Raw genomic sequence first — 25,786 nt, 5'->3', positions numbered from 1 at the left:
GTCTTTATTTCTCCCTTTCTGAGGGACATCTTTGCTGTGTAAAGTATTCTTCGTTGGCAGTTTCTGTCTTTTTCTGTCTTTTTTGGCAGTTTTTTTCTTTCAGCACTTAAGGGATCATCTCATTCTCTCTGGGCTTATAAGATTTTGTTTTTTTTTTTCTGAGAAATCTGGTGATAGCCTTATGAGGGGATTCCCTTGTATGTGAAGAACTTTTTCTCTTCTATAGTTTTATTTTATTTCTTTATTTTTTTGAGATAGTTTCATTATTAATATGTATTGGAGATCTTTTTGAGTTGAAATTTTTTGCAGCTATGAGCTTCACGAACATGAATGTCCAAATCTCTAATCAGATTTGGGAAGTTCTCCACTGCTATTTTTTTTTAAATAAACTGCTGCTCCCCTTTCCCTTTCTTCTGGGTCTCCTCCAAAAATACATGGATTATTTCTCTTAATGGTATCTTATAGTTCTCATAGGCTTTCTTCACCCTTTTTACTTTGGAATGTGTAATTTCAAGATTACCTGCTTTCTACTTCACAGATTTGTTCCTTCCACTTGGTCAAGTCTGCTGTTGTTGCTTTTTTTTTTTTTAATTTATTTATGATAGTCACCCAGAGAGAGAGAGAGAGGGGCAGAGGCATAGGCAGAGGGAGAAGCAGGCTCCATGCACCGGGAGCCCAATGTGGGATTCGATCCCGGGTCTCCAGGATCGCGCCCTGGGCCAAAGGCAGGCCCTAAACCGCTGCGCCACCCAGGGATCCCCTGTTGTTGCTTTTTATTTCATTTTTATTTCATTCACTGTATTCTTCAGCTATACAACTTCTGTTTGGTTCTTTTTTATAGTTTCTATCTCTTTAAAAACTTCACTTTTGGGATCCCTGGGTGGCGCAGCAGTTTAGCGCCTGCCTTTGGCCCAGGGCGCGATCCTGGAGACCCGGGATCGAATCCCACATTGGGCTCCCGGTGCATGGAGCCTGCTTCTCCCTCTGCCTGTGTCGAGCCTGCTTCTCCCTCTGCCTATGTCTCTGCCTCTCTCTCTCTCTCTGGGTGACTATCATAAATAAATAAAAATTAAAAAAAAAAAATAAATAAAAATTAAAAAAAAAAACTTCACTTTTTTATGTGTATTATTGCTTTTCTGATTTTGTTGAATTATCGTTTTGTGTTTTGTTGTGGGTCACTGAGCTTCCTTAAAGCAACTATTTTGAATTCTTTATCAGACAGGTTGCAGATCTCTATTTCTTTGGGGTTGGTTACAAAAAATTACTGTTTATTTGGTGGTCTAATATTTCCTTGTTCATGTTGCTTTAAGTTTTGAGTTGCCATTTTGCATTTGACAAGATGTTCCCTCCAGTTTTTACTGACTAGCTTCAGGAGAGCTATACCTTCTCTTAGCCTTGTTGGGGATCTGAAGTTTTTTCAAGATCTTTGCTATGGGTATGCCTGTTTGTCATTTCTTATTTTCTCTTGTAGGGTATTCTTAGGTTAGTATGCCTTCTCTTGACCATGCAAAGCTAAGACAAGTGTGACAGTCTCTTCATTTGCTTTCTGTAGGACAGTGCTGAATTGTCAAGTTTGTGTGCTTTCTCCCAGTTCTGAAGAGTCAGGATAGCTTTATGCATTTGCTCACTAGCTATCTATAAATGCTTGTGCCCTCTCTGTCTGCCCTTGGGGTGAACACAGGGAGCTAGCCACAAGGTGAGAGCATGTGTGGGTTAGATGTATAGAGAGGGCTGATTGTTTACTAATTGGCAGCATCCTCAGACAAGGCAGCTTGTTGGTGGGCTTCCCAATAAAGTCCACATCGCAGTTAGTAGGATCTTTATCCTATTTTATGTCTTCTGAGACTCCTACCGTTCTTCTAGCCACTCCCTTCCCCCTCAGTTATGTAGTGTACTTCAGTATTCTGGGTGGAATAAAAATGAAATGAGTCTCTTTGACAGTGTCCCACACAACTGGGAAAGCTGTGTGCTCACTTACACCCAGGGAAGAAATCACAGATTAAGAAGATCTCTCCTGGCACTATGCTGTGGAGACATGGGGGAAAGGGTATGGCAGGTAAAGTCAAACTGTTTTTTTTTTTACCCCTTTCAATGTGTTCAATATTGGATTAGGTGGGGGCATTTCTAGTGGTGTGCTGGAACTTTTCCATTGGACTCCCGGATGTTTGTAAAGGAACTGTTGTCTACAGGTGATTGTTAAAATCTTTGTTCTTTGGGAGGAAGATGGTAGAAAATTCCTATTTTGATGACTTCACTCTTGGCTGACATGCTTTATGCCACCCATACTTAGATTTGTCTTTTGTATGGTTATACTAAGGTGGAAATAAACTTTATGTACTAATCGTATCTGTTTTTTTTTTCCCCACTTAGCATATGGTTATAAGGTATTGTCTTATTAATGTATCAGTAGTCTGTTGCTTTTTAATGCTCAGTGGAATTCCTTGTGAGGATACGCATGCCTGCATTTGTGCGCTCACTCTCATATATGTGTGTATATAAATTGATTCACTGTTGGACACTTGATTTGTTTCTAGTTTAAGGCTCTTTGAATAATTTGTTTTGTTCATTGTACTTTTGTGCTTTGTTTAGTGACCTGCCTGTACTAGATTGTAGCTGCTCTGCAGTTTGTAGTTACTGATATCTCTTTAATTTTTTAAAAAATAAGTAATTCTGTTTTCATTTTTAAGAATTTTTAGGAGTCATTCCTCAGCAGAATAGCTTAGTGGTCTTGGTGATTGATTTGTTTTTTTTAAGGACTGATTTATCTTATTTTCTTTTTATTTTTTAAGATTTTATTTATTCATGAGAGAGACAGAGAGAAAGAGAGGCAGAGACACAGGCAGAAGGAGAAGCAGGCTCCATGCAGGGAGCCTGACGTGGGACTCGATCCTGGATCTCCAGGATCGTACCGTGGGCTGAAGGTGGTGCTAAACCACTGAACCACCTGGGCTGCCCTAGGACTGATTGATTGATTGATTTAAAGATTTTATTTATTTATTCATGTGAGACACAGAGAGAAAGAGAGGCAGAGACTCAGGCAGAGGGAGAAGCAGGCTCCTTGCAGGGAGCCTGATGTGGGATTCCATCCTAGGTCTCCGGGGTCACACCCTGGGCTTGAAGGTGGTGCTAAACCACTGAGCCACCCGGGCTGCCCTCTGGGACTGATTTAATCTCAAGGTTCCCATCTTCCTTCTTTTCCTTTGCTAGTTGTTGAAGAAACTGCTGATCCTGTGGATCATTCAGACATAGAGGTTTTTGAGTCTGAATGTTGCTTATTGTGTCTTTGTGTAATTATTTAATGGGTTTTTCAGTCTATTCTATTTCTGTAATTTATTAGATTTAGAGGCTTCATCAGATTCAGATTAGGTTTCTTGGCAAGACAGCTTCAGAGGATGTGTTGTTGTATTCCATCAGAGAGCACATGATGTCATGTTGTGATTTTTGTAATGCCAGCAGCCATTGCTATTTTTAGCAATGAATTCTTTAAAATTTCAACATTTGATTTATGATCAATTAGTCTTTTTTTTTTAAATTTAAGAATCATAAAAATTTGTGGTTTTTTTTTTTTTAGAATCATAAAATTTTGTAATTAAAAATGTTTTTGCCTTTATTCACTTTTTGGGAGATTATTTCATACCAGTTGGTAAAAAGCTTTTTCCTTTTCTCTTTTTTCTTCTCTTTTCTCTTTTTTTTTCTCTTTCTCTTCACTCTTTTTTTCTTCTCTCTCCTCCCGTTGTCTCCCCCGCCACCCCCGTCGTCCCCCGCCCTCTCCCCCATCCTCTCCCTTGTCCCCTCTCTACTATTTGGTAAATAGTGCCAAAGTCTTTTCACTGATGTATGAAAATACCCATTTCCTCCTGAGTTTACCAACTCCAGGTATTATTTAAACTTTTTGCAACCTGGTAAGAGAAGTAGTTCAGTGATATGTTTGAATCATGTGTGCATCAATTTTCTTTTTTTGGCCCATTCTTTTCATTTCTTTTCCACTAATCTTTCATTTGAGCTCAGAGAGATTACCCTGCAAAGGCTTCCTAGTTTGCAGTTTTTTTGAAGTTTGCTTTTTTGTTTTTTTTTTGTCATTAGTGTAAATATTTTAAATACTCTAATGTATCAGTTCAGGACACTTTAAGAATGCCAGTCTTTATTTCTGCCATTTTCCATGTTGTCTCATATTTCAGTTGAATTTTAAGGCTCTCAAACTAATACATACTTAAAAATTTTTTTTCACTTTATATATTTAGATTTATCTGTGTTTATTTCCTTCATTACCATTTTTCCCCTTTTTGTTCCTGTTACTCCCCCTTCCACCTTTTCTTTTGAGGTACCTTTTGATTTCTGTTTATTTTTTACTCTTATATTCAGGCATGGCCTGCCAATGGTAAGTATACATATTTGTCCAAAATTTTATTTCACCCTTCCTCCTGAGGGAGGTTTACCTGGGTATAAAATTTTAGATTGGCCATCATTTTAACATCTTGAAGTTTTTATACTGATCTTATTATCAGAAGCCTGCCTTTTACTCTTAATTATTACTGCTCTACGTAACATCTTTTTTTTCCTCTGATGCTTTACTAAAATTTGCTATGACAAATTTCAAATATATACAAAAATATACCTTTAAGATATTAATAGTTAAATGTTGTTTGACAATAGTTCATCCAAGTTCATAAATGCATAGTATCTTCTTAATTGCTTATATGTATTTACTTGGCCCTTTGAGTAGCCTTTTACTTATTTATTTATTTTAAAGATTTTATTTTTACATAATCTCTATACCCATCATAGGGTTTGAACCTACAACCCTGAGATTGAGTCACATGTTCTACTGAATGAGCCTGCCAGGCACCCTGAATAGCCTTTTAAATGTGTTTTTAGGGCGCCTGGGTGGCTCAGCGGTTTGGTGCCTGCCTTTGGCCCAGGGCATGATCCTGGAGTCCCGGGATCAAGTCCCACATTGGGCTCCCTGCATGGAGCCTGCTTCTCCCTCTGCCTGTATCTCTGCCTCTCTCTGTGTCTCTCATGAATAAATAAATAAAATCTTAAAAAAAATAAAAAAAAATAAATGTGTTTTTAATTCCAGATCTACCTTTAAGGCGACACATTGTAAAGTTTTTTTTTTTTTAAAGAAATCAGTAGAGACTTTATTATTTTTTTTTTAAATTTTTATTTATTTATGATAGTTACACAGAGAGAGAGAGAGGCAGAGACATAGGCAGAGGGAGAAGCAGGCTCCATGCACTGGGAGCCCGACGTGGGATTCGATCCCAGGTCTCCAGGATCGCGCCCTGGGCCAAAGGCAGGCGCTAAACCGCTGCGCCACCCAGGGATCCCACATTGTAAAGTATTTATGATTTGTGTTTTATAGAATTTTCTGACTGCATCTTGTATTATTTAGTGAGTCAAGCCTTAAATTTAGTAGCATCTTTTTTTCTTTTTAAATAATCTTTCTGCCTGATGTTGGACTCAAATTCATGACCCTTAAATTGAGTTACATGCTTCACTGACTGAGCCAGCCAGGAGCCCTAACTCATCAGCTGCTGCTGTTGCTGCTTCTTTTTAAAAGGTTTTATTTATTTACTTACTTACTTGTTTGAGAGAGAGTGAGAACATGAGTGAGAGGAGGAGCAAAGGGGAAGGGGGAGAGAGAGAATCCTAAGCAGGCTACATTCAGAGTGTGGACCCCAAAGCAGGGCTTAATCATCTGACATTGAAATTGTGACCTGATCTGAAAGCAAGGTTTGGATGCTTAACTGAGCCACCCAGGCACCCCAAGGTTTTTTATTTATTTATTTATTATCTAAATTCAGTTAATTTTTTTTGTTTATTTATTTATTTATTCATGATAGACAGAGAGAGAAATGGCAGAGACACAGGCAGAGGGAAAAGCAGGCTCCATGCCAGGAGCCCTATGCGGGACTCGATCCCGGGACTCCAGGATCGTGCCCTGGGCCAAAGGCAGGCGCTAAACCACTGAGCCACCCAGGGATCCCCTAAATTCAGTTAATTAACATAGAGTGTATTATTAGTTTCAGAGGTAGATTTTAGTATCAGTTGTATATAATACCCAGTGCTCATTACTTCAAGACCCTTCTTAATGCCCATCACCATGTTATCCCAGCCCCCTGACACACTTCCCTTCCAGCAACCCTCAGTTTGTATGTTAGAGTTAAGAGTCTTCTATGGTTTGTCTCCCTCTCTGATTTCCTCTTATTTTTTTTTGTCCCTTCCCCTATGCTCCTCTGTTTTGTTTCTTTCTTTCTTTCTTTCTTTTCTTTTTTTTTTTTTAAGATTTTATTTATTTATTCATGAGAGGCAGAGACACAGGCAGAGGGAGAAGCAGGCTCTATGCAGGGAGCCTGATGCAGAACTCGATCCCAGGACTCCAGGATCACGCCCTGGGTCAAAGGCAGGCGCTAAACTGCTAAGCCACCCAGGGATCCCCTCTTTTTTCTTTTTTTAAAAGATTTTATTTATTTATGAGAGAGAGAGGCAGAGACACAGGCAGAGGGAGAAGCAGGCTCCTCTCAGGGACCCGGTGTGGGACTCAATTCCAGGTCTCCAGGATTATGCCCTGGGCCAAAGGCAGGCACTCAACCGCTGAGCCACCCAGGCATCCCAAGATCTTTTAGTTTTAAATAATTTCTACCTCCAGTGGAGGGCTCTAACTCAAAACCCAAGATCAAGAGTCACATGCTCTATTGAATGAGCCAGGCAGGTGCCCCTGTATTAATTTTTATTAAATAATACATGCTTATGTAAAATGTCAAATAGTGTTGCCAGGCTTGTAACAAAAAACAGCAGTCTCTTGTAGCAGTCCCACTTTCTTTCTCCTAGAGGTACTTTCTTTTTTACTCCCCCCACCCAGCCTTTTTTTTTTTTTTTAAGATTTTATTTATGACACACACGCAGCGAGAGAGAGGCAGAGACACACACAGGCAGAGGGAGGAGCAGGCTCTATGGAAGGAGAGTGGGACTCCATCCAGGGTCTCTAAGATCACGCCCCGGGCCGAAGGTGGTGCTAAACCACTGAGCCAGCCACCTGGGCTGCCCTCCCCCTAGCTTTACTTTTATGTGTTTAAATAATAAAAATGTTATTTTTTATAGATATTTTCTTTTATTAATATTTTTTCAAACATTTAATTTTTTTCTTTTTTTTTGAGAGCAGAGTGAATGAGAACATAGTGGGGGGGGGGGGGCGGGAGGGGCAGAAGAAGAGGAAGAAGCAGGCTCCCTGTTGATCAGGAGGCCCTATGTGGGGCTTGATCCTAGGACCCTGGGTTATGACCTGAGCTGAAGGCAGCTGCTTAACCAACTGAGCCACCACACCTCCCCTGTTTATAGACATTTTCCACTGACTTTCTTCTATGGAAAATTTGTTGGTCTGTTTTCATCTAATTACGGAAGAAGAGAATAGTAGTTTTCCTTTGTCTCCCCTTTCCAATTATTTTTGAATTAGTATTGTGTATTTGTTACTAATGTCCTGTAAAATACTTACTGCTGATCCATGTAGTATGCTGTAGTTACTTTTCCTGTACAGTTTCTTTCATTACTATACTTAGTAGTTGCCAAATATGTATGCATATGTGTTTGCCCTGTAAGCTTGAAGTGTTTTTAAAATCTTTTAGACTAAGTCACATGTAAAGTATATTTAATTCCCTCACCTCTGACCCATCTTACCTAATGTACTTTTACTCCCTTGATCCTGTTTGAACTAGTGTTATTGAGATCTGTGCACAGTTGTCTAACTTGGTTATTCTTTCACATCATCTTGGGGATTTTCTTTAAACGTGAACTTTTTTTTTTTTAAAGATTTTATTTATTTATTCATGAGAGACACAGGGGGAGGGGCAGAGACATAGGTAGAGGAGAAGCAGGCTCCATGCAGGGAGCCTGATGTGGGACTCGATTCTGGGACTCCAGGATCACACCCTGGGCTGAAGGCAGGTACTAAACCGCTAAGCTACCCAGGGATCTTAAACGTTAACTTCTTTACTTGAGATGCTGTCATTTATCTCTTTCTGTTTTTAACGTCTGAACTCTTAACCGTCTAGCCTTTGCTTAAAAATCATCTCCGAGGGAATCCCTGGGTGGCTCAGCGGTTTCGCGTCGGGCTCCCGGCATGGAGCCTGCTTCTCCCTCTGCCTGTGTCTCTGCCTCTCTCTCTCTCTCTGTGTCTATCATAAATAAATTAAAAAAAAAAATCATCTCCGAGAATCTCTTCCTGACTTCTCCATTCTAAGATGGGTTATGCTTATTTGATACACAATACCCTACGTGATTTCTTCTTGGCATTTATCACTATATGTATGAGTATTTTTACTTCTTTACCTCTTTTTTGTCTTTACTCTTCATCACTAGACTAAGTTCCATGAGGTGGGTACTGTTACCTTTTCACCAATTGGGTATCTACTACTTGGTGTATACAGAGCTAAAAAAAAATCTTAAATGAACACATATATGACTCCTAGGTATTGCAGAGACTTAAAGGTTATGTTATCTTGTTGGACTTTGTCTAGAATGGAATTAGCAAGGCGCCTGGGTGGCTCAGTTGGTTGAGTGTCTGACTCTTTATTTCAGCTTGGGTCATGATGTCAGGGTCATGAGATGCAGCTCAGTGTTAGGCTCAATGCTCAGCATGGAATATGCTTGTCCATCCCTTTCTCTCTGCTTCTTGGTCACATGTTTGCATGTGCTTTCTCTAAAATAAAAAAAAATTTTTTTTTTGAAAATTTTACTTGAAAGAGAGCAAGCATGAGAGGGAGAGGTAGATTTCCTGCTGAATGGGGAACCTGAGGTGGGACTCCATCCCAGGACTTTGGGTTCGTGACCTGAGCTGAAGGCGGCAGCTTAACTGACTGAGCTACCCAGGTGCCCCTAAAATAAAATCTGAAAAAAAAAAAAAAAAAAAAAAGTCTGAAAAAAATTAGAATGGACTTGGCAAACCTTGGTCCAGTGTACCTGATCTTTCAGATGTTTGTTTTGTAACATGGCCATGCTTGTTTGTTTACACATTATGTGTGGCTCTTTTCAAGATACTATGGCACATTTACCTAGTTGTGCAAGAGATTGTTTGGCCTTCAAAGCCTAAAGTATTTTCTTTCTGGCCTATTAAAGAAAAAATTTGCTGACCAGATCTTCTACACTTAAACGTTTTACATTAGAAGATTTATTTGGACAAACCGTAGTTTCTGAAAACTTTTTTCCTTTCTCAATTTACTGTAGATTCCTTTCATTGTAGTACACATTGTATATGAAATGCCAGTACATGAGTCAAACGCCAGTCAGGGAATTGAAAGGGAATTTATTAAAGACAAGTACTTACACAAATGTTGGAGGTAAAGAACAAATGGAACCGGGATGACTCCCAGAGATGATGATGAGGACAACTGTGATAACTGAGGAAGCAACCAGTCTTCCCAAAAAGAATGGAGAAACAAAGGAAAGCTGGTTGTCAAAATCTAAGAATAACTTAGAATCACTTTGGAGGTGGGCCCTGTGAAGGGGTAGGACTTAAAAGAGAGGATGCTGTCTGGCTATCAGTGGTACCTCTAAGAGGAGTACCATGAGATTGCTTATTGGAAGCTGCCACTTGGAAACTGTGCTGCTGCTGAGTAATGCTTTCATATATAGAAAGTGAACATGTCTTTGGTCTCCTCCTGCCTTCTGGTCTTCTAGTGCCATATAAGCAAGGAGGAAGATCTTAACAGAAAGCCAGCTGGAAATGAAAAATGGAGCTTCCATTTTCCCCAAATATGGGACTTCCAGAGCCCCAGCATCACAAAGCATATAACAGAAGGAAGATTTGAAGTAGACAACACTAGATAGAATAACTGGCAAAGTATTTTCTCTCTTGCTCCCCCAATACATCTATAAAAAAAAATCTGAAAAATTTGCATTTAGTCTAGGCCTTTTTTTTAAGTGTTGGCTTTAATACTGGTTTAGCGTTAATTGTTCCTGATATTAAAACGTGTTTTTTCTACTTTATTTCAGTATCAGATATAGAAGGTGGTGATGGACTGCAGCTCAGAAAGGAACATACTCTCAAAATATTTGCTTATATCAATTCCTGGACACAGAGGTATGCATCTTTAAGTACTTTAAAGACTAACTTTGTGAGTTGTACTTTAAGTTGGCATTGTCATGAAATTTCCCTTTTAGAATGTTGGGTTGTCTATATGTGGTTATTAAATGACAATTTAATAACTTCCCTTCTTCCCTTCTTTATCATGAGGCCATTCATAGTTTTGTTTTTACTTAGAGAGAAAGAGAGAGAGAGACATGCGCACTAGGAGCAGGGTTTGGGGAGGGGAGTAAGGGGAGAGGGAGAACAGGCTCCCCCCGAGCAGGGAGCCCAACGTGGGGCTCCATCCGAGGACCCTGGAGTCATGACCTGAGCAGAAGGCAGACACTTAACTGACCACCCAGTGCCCCACCCCCCATGGTATTGTTTTTAAAACAGAAAAAAATTTTAACTCTTGCATTATTTAGAAAGAGCTTTAATTCTAAAAATAATTATTTTGGGCAGCCCGGGTGGCTCAGCGGTTTAGCGCCACCTTTGGCCCAGGGTGTGATCCTGGAGTCCCAGGATTGAGTCCCATGTTGGGCTCCCTGCATGGAGCCTGCTTCTCCCTCTGCCTGTGTCTCTGCCTCTCTATGTTTGTCTCTCATGAATAAATAAATAAAAATATTAAAAAAAAAAAATAAAAGTAATTATTTTGAGAGATTAAAGAATTTTTAATGGCATAGCTAGAGACCTTTAACAAACTTAGTCCATTAAAAAAAAATCAGTGCTGTGGGAATGGACACTTTGACTCTTCTGAAAGCCACTTGTTACTTATTCTATTTGCATAATAGGTGTATTAGACCAGCTTTTAAGAAATACATATATTGAGAATATAAAGAATAAAAGTTCATTGAACACAGTAATTAGTATAATCAAGAATTTTTTGTTTTTAAAGATTTTATTTATTCGTGAGAGAGACACACACAGAGAGGCAGAGCCATAGGCAAAGAAGGAAGCAGCCTCCATTCAGGGATCCCAACGTGGGACTTGATCCCCGGACTCCAGGATCATGCGCTGGGCCAAAGGCAGGTGCTCAACCACTGAGCCACCCAGGCATCCCTATAATCAAGATTTGTAACAAGAGTTTGCAAATTCCTGTTCCCTTAACATGATTTTAGCTGGTCTTGGCTAAAGATTGTTTTTACTTATGTGCCTGTCCTATTTATTAGTCCTTATAAAATTTTTATGGGTAAAGAATGTTTGAAGCTTTGTGTGCAATTAGTGAACATGTTGAATGCAACTAATGTAAATGTCCTGAGGCTCACAGTCTAGCTGATCATAGAATTTATCTTCAAATCTCATTTGTTCTACAGTAATATCCCTTTTTCTTATGATTTTTCCTTCTTTGTCAATAAAGTTTTTGCACATATTCTACGAAAGATTGTAGCTTTTTTACATACATCATTATTGGCATCTCTTTTCTGAGTCTTGAGCAACTGAATTATTTTTAGCTAAGTTTAGGAATGGTTGCTGTTCCTCTTGTTATGGATAGAGTAGACGATTGGATATTCCATAACACTAATGTTAATGATTTAAAGTTAGTATCAGTAGTCCAAAGGATTTGCTGAGAAATGTTGCATTTCAGTCATAACTTTGTATTTATTTACTGTAACTGCAACTGGGTAGCAGCATGTTATGCCACTAAATAAAATGAAATCCAGAGAAATGATAGAATTTTTTTAGCGTTTCACCACTCGTTAGGTGGAAGTTACGTTTTCCCATTCTTAGTTGATTTTTATCATTGATAAATACTTTTAATTCTTGTATCAGCGATTTATAACTTGGAGTGTGTGGATGGGAATTAAATTACAAAGGAAATATTGATATGTACAATTTTAGGCATAATTTGTAGGTTTCATCAGAATGTGTAAGAATGTTTGCCCCCAAACTACAGACATCCTCTTACTTTTATCTACTATTGCACTTGAGTATAGTGGTTACGAGTGTGGCTGTGGAGCCAGATTGATGTGGCTTCAAGTCCTACTTCATCACTTGTGTATTAGATGATTATGACAAATTAGTTGGCTTGTAAGTTTCTTACTTCATTTGTGAAATCAGAATAATGATGTCACTACTTAGATTGTGAAGAGACCAAGTGCTTAGTACAGTACCTGACAAAAGTAATAAATACCTATCTTAATTAAAATTGTTAAAATTTATTTTAGAAGATGGTATACATGTTGAAGGTTATGTAAGCTAAAGTGTGAAAAGCTGAACTAAAAACATTGTAACCTTTATCATTTTATTCACATGTCAATAAATAGTAGTATTTAGCTGGTAGTAAAAAAGTATCCAAGAGTGGAATGTTACACTTTTCTTTTTTTTTAAAGATTTTATTTATTCATGAGAGACACAGAGAGAGAGAGAGGCAGAGACACAGGCAGAGGGAGAAGCAGGCTCCATGCAGGGAGCCCAATGTGGGACTTGATCCCGGGTCTCCAGGATCAGGCCCTGGGCTGAAGGCAGGCGCAAACCGCTGAGCCACCCAGGGATCCCCGAATGTTAGACTTTTCATTGTTCATGCTGAAGAAGAGATAAATGATGATAAAATATTCAGGTGGATCCCAGTGTTCAGTGATAAAAAATTTTTTGGCTACTCTCCCCTCCCCCTCCTTTCTACTACCTCCCTCTGTTTCTTTCTTGGGCATTGGAAAATACTGTTGCCTAGATTAACATGGTGGTTCTTGTAGGTGATAAACAGCAACTAATAAGTTAATCTTCAAAGGCAATTATTAATTTAGGGGCCCATGACCATGGAGGTCCATAAATGTACCATAACATACTAATGAACCAATGACATTTCATACAAAATGTTCCTGATAGGTTTTCTAGGAGAAAAGTGTTAATAGTTTTCATTAGATTATCAGTGGTTAAGAATCATTATTCGAATGTATTGATTAGAATAATGATTAGATAGAAGGAGCATGTTCACTTAAAAAATAGTATATTGGTAAGAATTTAATATTGATAAGCATTACAACTTACTAATATTTTAGATTATTTTCTTACTATTTAACTATGTACTCATTGTAAAAATCTTTGAGAAAATAGAGAATCAAACTGTGTTTAAAAAAAAAAAAAAAAAATGGGATCCCTGGGTGGCGCAGAGGTTTAGCGCCTGCCTTTGGCCCAGGGCGCCATCCTGGAGACCTGGGATCGAATCCCACGTTGGGCTCCCGGTGCATGGAGCCTGCTTCTCCCTCTGCCTATGTTTCTGCCTCTCTCTCTCTCTCTCTCTGTGTGTGACTATCATAAATAAAAAAAAAAAAAAAAAAAACAAAACAAAAACATGCCACTACCCAGAGTAACAACTGGTAATTTTTTCTTGTATACCCTTGACTTAAGCTTGTGAATCATACGGTTTAAAATTTTACAAAAATGTGATTTTACTACATGTCTGTTTTATAAAATTGGACTTTTCATACATACTCAACGTTCAACCTAATCTCTCCATGTCATCATATACCATTTTTAATTGCTCTATAGCAGTTGTATAGCTGCCATTCCTTATTTTATTTGTAAGATAAGTTACATGTTTGTTTAAAAGGTTATCATTATTTTATTAATAGTGCAATTAGAATGGGAGGAAAACTAATTCAAAATGGAGAGAGAAGATTAAGAGAATAAATTAAAGAATACAAGTTAATAAAAGCATATAAAGGTGTGAAAGTAATATGGATGATAAAGCATTGAATTATGTTGCCCTTTTTTGGACTTGTTTAAAACATCACAAAAATAGGCTTAGGTTTCTGTCTTGTAAATTCCAAATTCCTTAGTAGACATTTAAAAGGTTCTTCGTTGTCTTCTTCCAATCTACTTTTTATTTCATGATTCATCTTCTGAAATAATTCTAGGTGCCAGCAAGGGTGAGGTTCTGTCAGCTTTTTGTATTTTCAGTTTTAAAAATTGTATATTTCATACCTGTCATTCATGGATCTTAAATGTTTGAGGCTATTGCTTTTTTTTTTTGGTCATTGTTTCAATAAACTTTAAAATTTTTAAGTAAACTCTACATCCAGCATGGGGCTTGAACACCTGATCCTGAGATCAAAAGACTAGTATACAGTATTGACTAAAGCCAGGTGTCTCAGTAAACTTTATTTTTATGAACAGTTTTAGAAGCTGTTGCTTTCAAATATATTATGTTCTACACTCTCTAAGGCTCTGCCTTTTATTTTGGCATTAAGAAATTTGGGGATATTGATAAATTCAGTGAGATAATGATGTTGACCACTATTTAAAGTAGTGCTTTTCACAAATTAGTTCATAAACAACTTTTGCTAAGGTTGGATACTGTGGATTACCAGTCCTTTCATGTGTAACACAGTAACAGGCCAGAGACAGATCCATTGGAATATTGGATGTTGTTAGATGGAATTATAGAATCCAAGTTAAAAAACAGTTTAGTTTTGACATGTAGATTTCTCATGAAAATTGTATTAAAATTTGTTAATTGGAACTATGTATTTTATGCTAGGCATTAGGAAATTTTATCGTATTATGTTCTTTTTAAAATTGTTTTCAATTTTTATTCCAGTATGGTTAATATACAGTGTTAAATTAGTTTTAGGTGTACAATATAGTGATCCAACATTTCTGTATGTTACTTGGTGCTCATCAAGATGAGGATGCTCTTAATCCCCTTCACCTATTTCACCCCATCTCTCCAGCCACATCCCCTATGGTAACCATCAGTTCTTTATAGTTAAGAATCTGTGTTATGGTTTCCTTTTTATTCCTTTGTTTCTTAAATTCCACATATGAGTGAGATCATATGGTATTAGTCTTTTCTTGTTGACTGACTTCGCTTAGCATTATCTCTCTGGATCTATCTGTGTCATCGCAAATGGCAAGATTTCATTTGTTTTCATTCTTAAATTGAATTTAGTTAATATATATTGTTTTATTAGTTACCAGGGTGGAATTTAGTGATTCATTGGTTGCATATAACACCTAGTGCTCATTATATTAAGTGTTGTCTTTGATGCCCATCACCGAGTTACCCTTTCCTTCACCTTTCCTCCTCTTCAGCAATCCTCAGAGCTCAACATCTCTTATGGTTTGCCTCCATTTTCTTCTTGTTTTATTTTTCCTTCCCTTCCCTTATGTTCATCTGTTTTGCTTTTCAAATTCCACATGTGAGTGAAATCATATGGGTAATTGTCTTTCTCTGACTGACATATTTTCATTAGCATGGTACCCTCTAGTTCCATGATTTTTTTTTTAAGGATTTTATTTATTCATTAGAGAGAGAGGCAGAGACACAGGGAGGAGAAGCAGGCTTCTCACAGGGAGTCTGATGTGGGGCTCCATCCCAGGATCCTGGGATCACGCCCTGAGCCAAAGGTAGACGCTCAACCACTGAACCACCCAGGCGTCCCTCTTTTTTTTCTTCTTTTTTTAAAAAATATGAGTAATGATCTGCTGTGTGTATATCTATGGTACATCCTCTTTATCCATCCATCTATCAGTGGACACTTGGGCTTCTTTCATAGCCTGGCTGTTGTAAATAATTCTGCAATCAATATGGAGGGTGCATATATCCTTTCAAATTAGTGTTTTTTATTCTCAGGGTAAATACCCAGTAATATGGTTAATGTATTAGAGGGTAGTTCTATTTATAATTGTTCAAGAACCTCTGAACTGTTTTCCACAGTGGCTGTACCAATTTCTATTCCCACCAACAGTGCAAGAGGGTCTTTTTCTCCACATCCTTGCCAACAATTCCTGTTTCTTGTGTTTTTGATTTTGGCCATTCTGACAGGTATGAAGTGATATCTCATTGTGGTTTTGATTTGCATTTCCCTGATGATGAGTATCTTTTCATGTGTCTGTTGGCCATCTGTATGTTTTCTTTGGAGAAATAAATGTCCATATTTTCTGCCCTTTTTTAAAAAAATTATTTATTCATGAGAGACACAGAGAGAGAGGCAGAGACACAGGCAGAGGAAGAAGCAGGCACCATGCAGGGAGCCCGATGTGGGACTCGATCCTTGGTCCCCAGAATCACACCCTGAGCCAAAGGTGGCACTAAACCACTGAGCTACACAGGCTGCCCTTCTGCCCATTCTTAATTAGATTATTTTGTGTGTGTATGTGTGTTGAATTGTGTAAGTTCTTTATATATTTTGGATACTAACCCTTTATCAGATATATCATTTGCAAGCATCTTCTCCCATTTGGTAGGTTGCCTTTTTTAGTTTTGTTGGTTGTTTGCTGTGCAGAGAGTTTGTATTTTGTTGTAGTTCCAATAGTTTATTTTTGCTTTGGTTTCCTTTGCCTTGGGAGATGTATCTGGAGAAACCTTGCTATGGCTCATGTCAGAGAAATTATTGCCTGTGCTCTCTTCTAGGATTTTTATGGTTTCAGGTCTCAACATATAGGTCCTTATTAATACTTTGAGTGTATATTTTATGTATGGTGTAAGAAAGTGGTCCAGTTTCATTCTTTTTGCATGGAGCTGTCCAGTTTTCCCAACACCATTTGTTGAAGATGCTTTTTCCCATTGTATCTCCATTTCTTCTCCATGGAAGATTAATTGACCATATAATTGTGGGTTTATTATTGGGCTTTCTCTTCTGTTCCATTGATTTATGTGATTTATGTTTTTGTGCTAGTACTTTACTGTTTTGATTACTAACTACTGCTTTGTAATACAACTTGAAGTCTAGAATTGTGATACCTCCAGATAGGTTGTTTTTTAGATTTTTCTTTTTTGAGTTCTTCTGGGGTTCCATACAAATTTTAGGATTGTTTATTCTAATTCTGTGAAAAATGCTGTTGGTATTTGGATAGGGGTTGCATTAAATCTGTAGATTGCTTTGGGTAGTATGGACATTTTAACATTTGTTCTTTGAACCCATAAGCATGGAATGTCTTTACATTTCTTTGTGTTATCTTGAATTTCATAAGTGTTCTGTAGTTCTCAGAGTACAGGTCTTTTACTTCCTTGATCAAGTGTATTCCTGTGTATTATATTTTTGGTGCCATTATAAATGGAGTGGTTTTTCTGCTCTTCATTATTAATGTATAGAAGTACAGTGGATTTCTGTACACTGATTTTGTATGTTGGGATTTTACTGAATTCTTCAGTTCTAGCTTTTTGGTGGAGTCTCTAAGATACTGTATATATAGTATGTCATTTGCAAATAGTGAAAATTTTATTTCCTCTTTACCAATTTGGATACTTTTCCCCTCCTTTTTCTGTCTGCTATGGCTAGAAATTCTCATGTTAAATGAAAGTGGTGAGAGTAGATATTCTTATCTTGTTCCTGATCTTGGGGGAAACCTAAGTTTGTCACCATTGCTAAGATGTTACTGTGGGTTTTTCATATAAGGCCTTCATTATGATAAGGTGTGTTCTCTCTAAGCCTACTAAGCATATTCTTTAAATGTAAGCATACTCTGCTCAAGCAGCATATAACTAATTGGGTAAGAAAGTCTTAGCATGCTAGTAATAATAGCGGTAGGACTAAGGAGAAAATAGGATAAATTTAGGTAGTGGAGGGGTGTGTCTCAGATTAGTGTATAAATGTATACATAGTTTATTATGTTTTTAAGGATTCTATTTAAGAGAGCACAAAGTGAGGGGGGAGGGGCAGAGGAAGGAAACAGACTCCCTGCTGAGCAAGGATTCCAAAGTGGGGCCTGATCCTAGGACCCTGAGATTATGACCCTTGTGTGCAGTTTAAAAAGTAAACACAGAAAAAGGCCTGTAATAAAGTTCATTGTCCCCTATCTCCTCCGCTCCCCTTCTGCTTTCAACTCTTTCAGATGTTGGCTTTGGTATTAACCTCTGTATTCTGAAATGGTATTATGATACTGCTGTTCTTTCATCAATTTTAAGTAAACTATGAACTTTGGTTTCTGATATATAAAGATTACATTCTTTCATCCTTCCCCATTCTCTCAGGATAATTCTAAAAATAACAACTCTGCTCAGTGGTGAGCCAGAAAAGGTTCTTTGGTTCATTTTATATTTTACAAGAAATAAATTCTTGTTTATCTTTTGTGTGGGTTTTTTGTTGGTTTGTTTCCTAGAGTCTACTGGCTTGTTTTTTATAATTTTCTAGTTATGAATCACTAATTCTTTCCAACTCTTCAATCTTTCTTAGTACTACTTTTAATATTTTTATGCAGCATCATATGATCTGTTATTTCCTTCCCTTCCCCTGTCCTGACTCTCCTTTGGTCTTTATCTTCCTATTCCATGTATTGATATCTTCAGATCATCTTTGAAACTTCTTTTGATTTTCTTTTGTTTTGGATCTCCAGTTTCCTGGATGCTGTGTTGACATTTTTATTGGTTTTCTTCTTTGTTTTGTCAGAATGGCATCTTTTCTGAGAAGGGGTGCATGGGGAACAAATTATTTTAGACATTTCAGACCTTAAAGTATCTATTCTACTCTTAATCTTACTGAAGTCTTTTGGATACAGAATTCTAGATGGAAAGTATTTTTCTTTCAGAAATTTAAAAGTACTGCTCCATTGTGTTCTAACTTCTGATAGTGTGCTGAGAGCTTTAAATTTTTATTTATTATTTATTTACTTAAAATTTATTTTTTATTTGAGAGAGCGCGCACGTGAGCAGGAATGTCAGAGGGAGAGCGAGAGAGAATCTCAAGCAGACTTCATTCTGAGTACAGAGCTGTTGTGGGGCTCGACCTTAGGACTCTGAAATCATGTCCTGAGCTGAAACCAAGAATTGGATGCTTTATCATTCGTATCACACAGATCCCCCTTTATTTATTTTTTTAAAGTAAGCTCTATGCCCACTTTGGGGCTTGAACTTAGGACCCTGAGATCAGGATTTGCATGCCCTACAGATTGAGTTAGCCAGTCTCTCCCCACACCCCCATTCCCCCCCCCCCTTGCTTTGGAGAAGTATTAGCTATTTTTGTTCCTGAGCTTTTCCTTGTCACTCTTTCGATTCTCTGTGAAAGCTTTTAAAATGTTTATCTATTACTCCCCCCCCCCCCCCCCACCCTGCTTCAGTAATTTCATGATAGGTCTTTTGGTGGGCTTTTCAGTTATGAAATTTTTTGTTATTTATTTCCTCACCCTCATATTTTCTGTCATCTTGGGGAGTATTATTAGTGAGGTAATATATGTCCTTGATTGATGATGATACACTTTTTTCTCCCCCTTATCTTTTTAAAATTTATTTTCCTAAGAGATTTTTACAATTTTACTTGTGGACCTTCTGTTGAATTCTACAAATTGGTATACTTTAAAAAAGTTTTTTGAAGTTTTATTTAAGAAATCTCTATACCCCATGTAGGGCTCAAACTCAAGATCCTGAGATCAAGAGGAGTTGTATATTCTTCTGTCAAATTGCTATAATTGTAATTGGTTTTTAATTTGTGACTGACACATATGCAAAAGCTAAGCAGTATATATTTGTACACATTGAAGAGCTCTATTTTGTACTTTGAATGTATTTTAATGGTATTTTGTTCTTGTTCACAGTGGTCCAGTATCTTTTGTCTCTGAGGATGTAAATTAAAACCTTTTTTCTTTTTTTGCTTTTTATCTACTTTCTCAAAAAAATTTTTTTTTATCATTTGTTTTGATCTACCCTTGGTGATGCAACTTTCCTTGCAAGTCTCATTGGTTATCCTTTCACGGTTATGAGATGGGCACTGAAAGATGGATTGGAAGTTCTGTGTGGATGGGGGTATCTCAGATGTTGGTCTACATTGTAGGATGGTAAAATGCTGAGCAAGCTTCATTACCAGGGGTAAATGGGCTTTTCTTTTAGATCATTCATATTCTGTAAGAGAAATATCTTTGTCTTGGCCTTAGTCTGGCTGTTAGTCAAGGAAGGTTAGTTGAGGTTCACCAGTTAGTCATAGTTTCACTTAATTTTCTTGTTTTCTTTTTCTTGTATTATCTGAGTCTTCTTTAGCATCTGGTTTTCCAGGGTTTATCTTGTTCATTTTATGTATGGGAAGATTTTATTGTTTCCACGAATCAAGTAGAAATTGTATCCTGGCTGTCTGGGTTAGGAACCAGCAGGCTTTTTTTTTTTTTTTTAAGATTTTATTTATTTATTCATGAGAAACAGAGAGACAGAGACACAGGCAGAGGGAGAAGCAGGCTCCATGCAGGGAGCCCAACATGGGACTCAATCCCGGGTCTCCAGGATCAGGCCCTGGGCTGAAGGCAGCGCTAAACCACTGAGCCACCTGGGCTGCCCTAGGGAACCAGCAGGTTTTAACTGTATCTTTCATTTAGTCCTATTTACTCCCTGTGCTTCATTGGCAAGTTGGTGCTGCTTGGTAGTGGGACCAGTGCTCATTTTTTTCTCTCCTGTGGCCTGCTCCATGGGCTCCTTGACTAACTTACGACATAACTGTCTTCCCTCAGAGTGAGTGATCAGAAGAGAGCAAGGCTGAGTGGCAGTGCCTCTTATGACCTAGTTTCTGATGTCACACAGTCATTTCTGCCACATTCCATTGTTTAGACGTTAGTCATTAAGTCTGCTCCACATTCGGAGGAAGGAAAATTGGGCTTCACTTTTTAAAGGGAAGAATATTAAAGAATTTGTGTCTATACTTCAAATCTGCCACACTAGGAGAAATGAAATTATGTCTACATGGTCATATAGGGAGTTGGTGCTCTATTTGGACTACGGTATAGATTGTTTGATAAGTACAAATTGTAAGTAATAGTTTATTGTCATCCATCATTGGATTCAGTTATCCTTTTTTACTTTTTCTAAAGATTTCATGCATTTTATTTGAGAGAGTGAGAGTATAGGCAAGGAGGGGCAGAAGGAGAGGCAGACTTCCCACTGAGCAGGGAGCCTGACATGGGACTCAATCCCAGGACCTTGGGATCACAACCCGAGCTGAAGGCAGATGTTTAATTGACTCAGCCACCCAGACACCCTATTTTTTTTTTTTTTTTAAGATTTATTTATTTGAGAGAGTGCAAGCAGGGCGGGGGGTGGGGTGCAGTGCAGAGGGAGAGAATCAGCCTCCCTAGAGTCTGCCAGGGTTGCTTCATCCCAGGACCCCAAGATAATGACTTGAGCTGAAGGTAGGTGCTGAACCGACTGAGCCACCCAGATGCCCCTGTGTGTAGTGATTCTTAGAATCTGGTACTTGAGTATAATTTATTTGATTTACCAGACTCTTTGGTTATCCACAGTATTGCCAGGCATTATGCTAATTGAACATGTCTAAGAACTAGATTTGGGTGTAGGAATTACTGACTCTTCTATATTTATTTATACACACACACACGCATATATACACACTGAATAGTGTTAAATGTATGTGTTATTCTTAAATGCTTTTTTAATCAGCCAAATAGTATAAGATTGTCCTTCCCAAGTTAGCCTTCAAGCAAATTATTATTTTAAGATTTATTTACTTACTTTAGAGAGAGAGAGTGAACAAATAGGGAGAAGGGCAGAGGGGGAGAGAGAATCCTGAAGAAGACTGAATGGAGCCCAATGTAGGGCTCTATCTCGGGACTCCCAACACCATGACCTGAGCTGTGAGCTGAAATCAAGAGGCAGCACCACTACCCTCAAGCGAATTATTAATGTTAAAATACAGCTTTTTATTAGTTGACTATAAATCCCTTTGTGTAAAATAATTAGCTTTACTAATAAGGTTTTTATTTTAGCCAGGTTCCTGATATTTATTAAACATATATTTAGTACTCAGTATTTAGTACTCACTTAGAGAAGCAAAGATATATGCCGTAATTCTTGTTTTTAAATTGTTCTTTGTGTAGAAAGGCGGATAAATACACATAAAACTGAAGACTATAATTGTTAACCTAGTATTAGGTTAGTATTAGTTAACTTTGTATTAACCAACGTACCAGTATTTGGTGTGATACTAACTTTATAAATTATTATGGTGTTACCCTATCAGGAAGGAAGAAGTAAAAACTTAAAAAAAAAAAAAAGTACTTTAGTATTTGCTTATATTTGTATCTTTTGTATTACATACTTGAAATACATAATTGTTATCTCCCTAGAAAGCATTAATTAAAACATTTTCTTTCTCTTATAGGCAATGTCTATGCTGCTTCAAGGAATATAAGCATTTGGAGATTTTTAACCAAGTAGTATGTGCACTTATTAACTTAGTGATTGCCCAAGTTCAAGTACTCCGGGACCAGCTTTGTAAACATTGTGCTACTATTAACATAGATTCCACGTGGCAAGATGAGACTAATCAAGTGGAAGAACCACTGAATATAGAAAGAGAGTGTAATGAAGGAAGTACAGAACGACAAAAATCGATAGAAAAAAAACCAAACTCTACAAGAATTTGTAATCTGACTGAAGAGGAATCTTCAAAGAGTTGTGATCCTTTTAGTTTATGGAGTACAGATGAAAAGGAAAAACTCTTACTATGTGTGGCAAAAATTTTTCAAATCCAGTTTCCTTTATATACTGCTTACAAGCATAATACTCATCCTACTATAGAGGTATGTAAACATAGGTATTGTTAATGTTAAGTAATATCAAGTTATGTTGACAGTTTCTCACTTAAGAATAAATGTGAAGACAGAGGTATTGTTGATGGAAAAATTTATAAAACACTGTGGTTAGGAAAAGTATTCTGGTTTTCTCTAGATCATTTCTGCAGCAACTTGGTTTGGCATTTGTTCACTATAGTCCTATTAAGGAAAGATTTATACATTGAACTCATAAAAATTAAACTGTCAGTGATTTAAACATTTTGCTGGTATACATCTATGCTCTACTTACTGGACAATTTTCCAAAAAGTAATACTTTAGGAAAAAGAAGCATCTGGAATTTTGAATTTCATTTTCATAAATATTGGTAACAGAATTAGGGATTCCTTTCATTAAAAAACTTAAACTATTCCTGAACTAATAGTTTTATTTATTATTATTATTTTTAAGATTTTATTTATTTATTCATTAGAGACAGAGAGAGAGGCAGAGACGTAGACAGAGGGAGAAGAGGGAGCTAGATGCGGGACTTGATCCCAGGTTTTCAGGATCATGCCTTGGGCCAAAGGCAGGCGCTAAACCACTGAGCCACCCAGGGATCCCCATGAACTAATAGTTTTATTTATTTATTTTTTTAAATTTTTATATATTTATGATAGTCACAGAGAGAGAGAGAGGCAGAGACACAGGCAGAGGGAGAAGCAGGCTCCATGCACCGGGAGCCCGACGTGGGATTCAATCCTGGGTCTCCAGGATCGCGCCCTGGGCCAAAGGCAGGCGCTAAACCGCTGTGCCACCCAGGGATCCCGAACTAATAGTTTTAAATGATAGTACTTTCTTATGGAATAACTGATATTTTTGCAGCTTTTCCAAGAGTTTAAAAACAACCTTAGGTTTATTTAGTTGATGGCATTGCTTTGTACACATGGTGGCAATTGAGACAGTTATATGTAATGTATTATGTAAGTAGCCTGCAACAATAGAGATTTATTATTTCTCATTATTCTCTGAGTTGGCTAGATAGTTCCTCTATTGGTTTTATGTAGCCTCACTTAGGCAATACCTTTGCTTTGAAAGTGGGAAGACTTTGAAGGTCCAACATGATTCTCATATGTCTGACAGTTGGTGCTGGGTGGTATTTAGGGCTCCTTGGTTTTTCTCCATATGGCCTCGCATTCTCCACTAGAATTGATTGGCTGCTTTACATGGTAGTCTTAGCATTGATCGAAGAAGGTGAATGTGTAAGTTATGAGGCCTCTTACGGTCCAGTCTCTGAAACGATATGGTATAAATTTTCCCACACTCCGTTGGTTGAAACAATTAACAAGGATTCAAAGGGGTATGAAGTAGACTCCCATCTCTGGGTGGTAGGAGGGGGTAACATTTCATTGTGAACTTTAACATTTCTATCACATGCTTTAAGAAAGAAATCTGCCTATTTTCTCTGGCTTATCTGTTCTATATCTTTCATAATGACTTAAACTTCTTTCTTCATCTTGAAAAAAAAATAATCCTTTACTGAAAATGTTTTCATATTGAATTGAGACTACTTAAAAACACAGCCCAGGAGGTAGGTATTTCCTCAGTTGGAATTCTGCATAAGATTATTTTAAGTCAGATTGTACTCTGCCTTCTAGAATTCTTAGTTTCTTATTTTTTCATACAGAATCTTTTAATGAATCTTAAACGATGTGAGATATTTAGTAAACATCCTTAAAAAATGTCAGCTCAGAATCCTTTTTCAACAAATGGAGTCTGTTTGTACAAGCAAGCAAAATTTAATCTGAACACCATGTGAATAGTGTTTTTAAAGCCTTAAATTGATAATTGAAATATACTGAAAATAATTCGATTAGGGACCCAGATATATGAAATTCATGCAAAGTTTTTTCATAAAATTTTCCAGTTTAAGACTTCTTAACAATAGAATTATGTCAATGCCACGTCTCATCTATTTTCTTCCTGAAATCAATTTGCTCACTGTTTACCATTTTTAAAAATCGTTAGAAAAAAAAATCTCCAAATATAAGCATATTTGGATATGCTTCTCTACTTTCTCTTTTGAAATAAAGTGCCTCATTATTACTGTTCTTAAGGGTCATTCCATGTGACTACTTGGTTGAAAACAATAGTTTCATGATGTCTTTCTGGTAAAATTCTAATAAAAAACAACCTTAGATATAATGTAATATAGTGTTACACTGAAATCTCCTTATATGGAATTTGTGTGCTTCTGTAATACTCTGTTCATAATAGAGCTGTTTCCCAGGTTTTCTATTATGTTAGTAATGATCTGTTACAGATACTTGAAGTTTATAGTTTCTATCCTAGTAGCCATGTGGTTTAAATGGGAATAGTCCTCTTTAATTTTGATTTTGACTTTTCTAAAGAGGAATAGATCCAAGATGCTTTAGAAAATGATTTCAGTACTCATGTAACAGTATTTATTTAGATAGCTGTGACTTAAGAAACCTAATTAACCACCTTATTTCATATAAGAGGGAATTAGCCTTTTTTTTTTTTTTTTTGTTATTTAATATCTACACCCAGCATGGGGCTTGAACTCATGACTCTAAGATCAAGAGTTGCATGCTCCTCTGACTGAGTCAACCAGGAGCCCCAAGAGGAATTGGCTTACACAGGTTAAACTTTTTGGTCACTCTTGCACAGTATATTGTTGAGGCAGTTGTAGAATTCAAGTCATTCTGCTACACTGTTTCTCAATCACTTCAAACTAACCTCTGTAGCTGTTGAATCTATTGTCAGTAATAGGATAGGAACTTGGAGCCCCTTCTCTTCCCCCATCCCTTCCTGTCTGTATCCTTTTTTCTTTCCTATCAAAGTTGATAATATTTTAAAAGATGTAATTAGAAATAAGTAATATTTAATTCAGGTTAAACTTTTTTTGTGGGGGCAGGAGCTGTTACATTCTTTTTTAATCCTGAATCATTATATGTAAATCTATGATATATTGCCCCAGTATTTTAAGTTTTTATTCTAAGTGAAATGAGTATAAAAATTATAGAAAGAAGAGAAAGCAGTGTGCTTGTTAAATCTGTGTAGTATGATTAGATAGACTAAATAAGTACATTATGTTCCAAATTTCTGAATCTGTTTTGGTTTTCTCTTGCCACTTGGCACTGACAAATTTTACTCCTTATTAAATTGAAAAAATTCTAGGGACGCCTGGTTGGCTTAGCGGTTGAGCGGCTGCCTTTGGCCCAGGCCCGATCCCAGGGGTCCTGGGTTGGAATCCCACACCGGGCTCTCTGCGAGTG

At 37.3% G+C, this 25,786-nt stretch overlaps 1 protein-coding gene across 2 annotated transcripts in view; it reads left to right on the top strand.

Annotated features, from left to right (window-relative positions):
• USP34 (ubiquitin specific peptidase 34) overlaps positions 1-25,786 on the top strand; it is a 244,189-nt gene that overhangs the window by 28,914 nt on the left and 189,489 nt on the right. For both annotated transcript variants that reach the window (XM_035721667.2, XM_025468624.3), the window contains exons 2-3: positions 9,991-10,078; positions 22,096-22,516. In XM_035721667.2, the coding sequence (XP_035577560.2) occupies positions 9,991-10,078; positions 22,096-22,516 (509 nt within the window). The remainder of the gene's footprint in view (positions 1-9,990; positions 10,079-22,095; positions 22,517-25,786) is intronic.

The sequence above is a fragment of the Canis lupus genome, chromosome 10 (assembly GCF_003254725.2).
Source record: "Canis lupus dingo isolate Sandy chromosome 10, ASM325472v2, whole genome shotgun sequence".
Lineage (NCBI taxonomy): Eukaryota > Metazoa > Chordata > Mammalia > Carnivora > Canidae > Canis > Canis lupus.
This window is presented reverse-complemented; position numbering and strand designations above follow the sequence as displayed.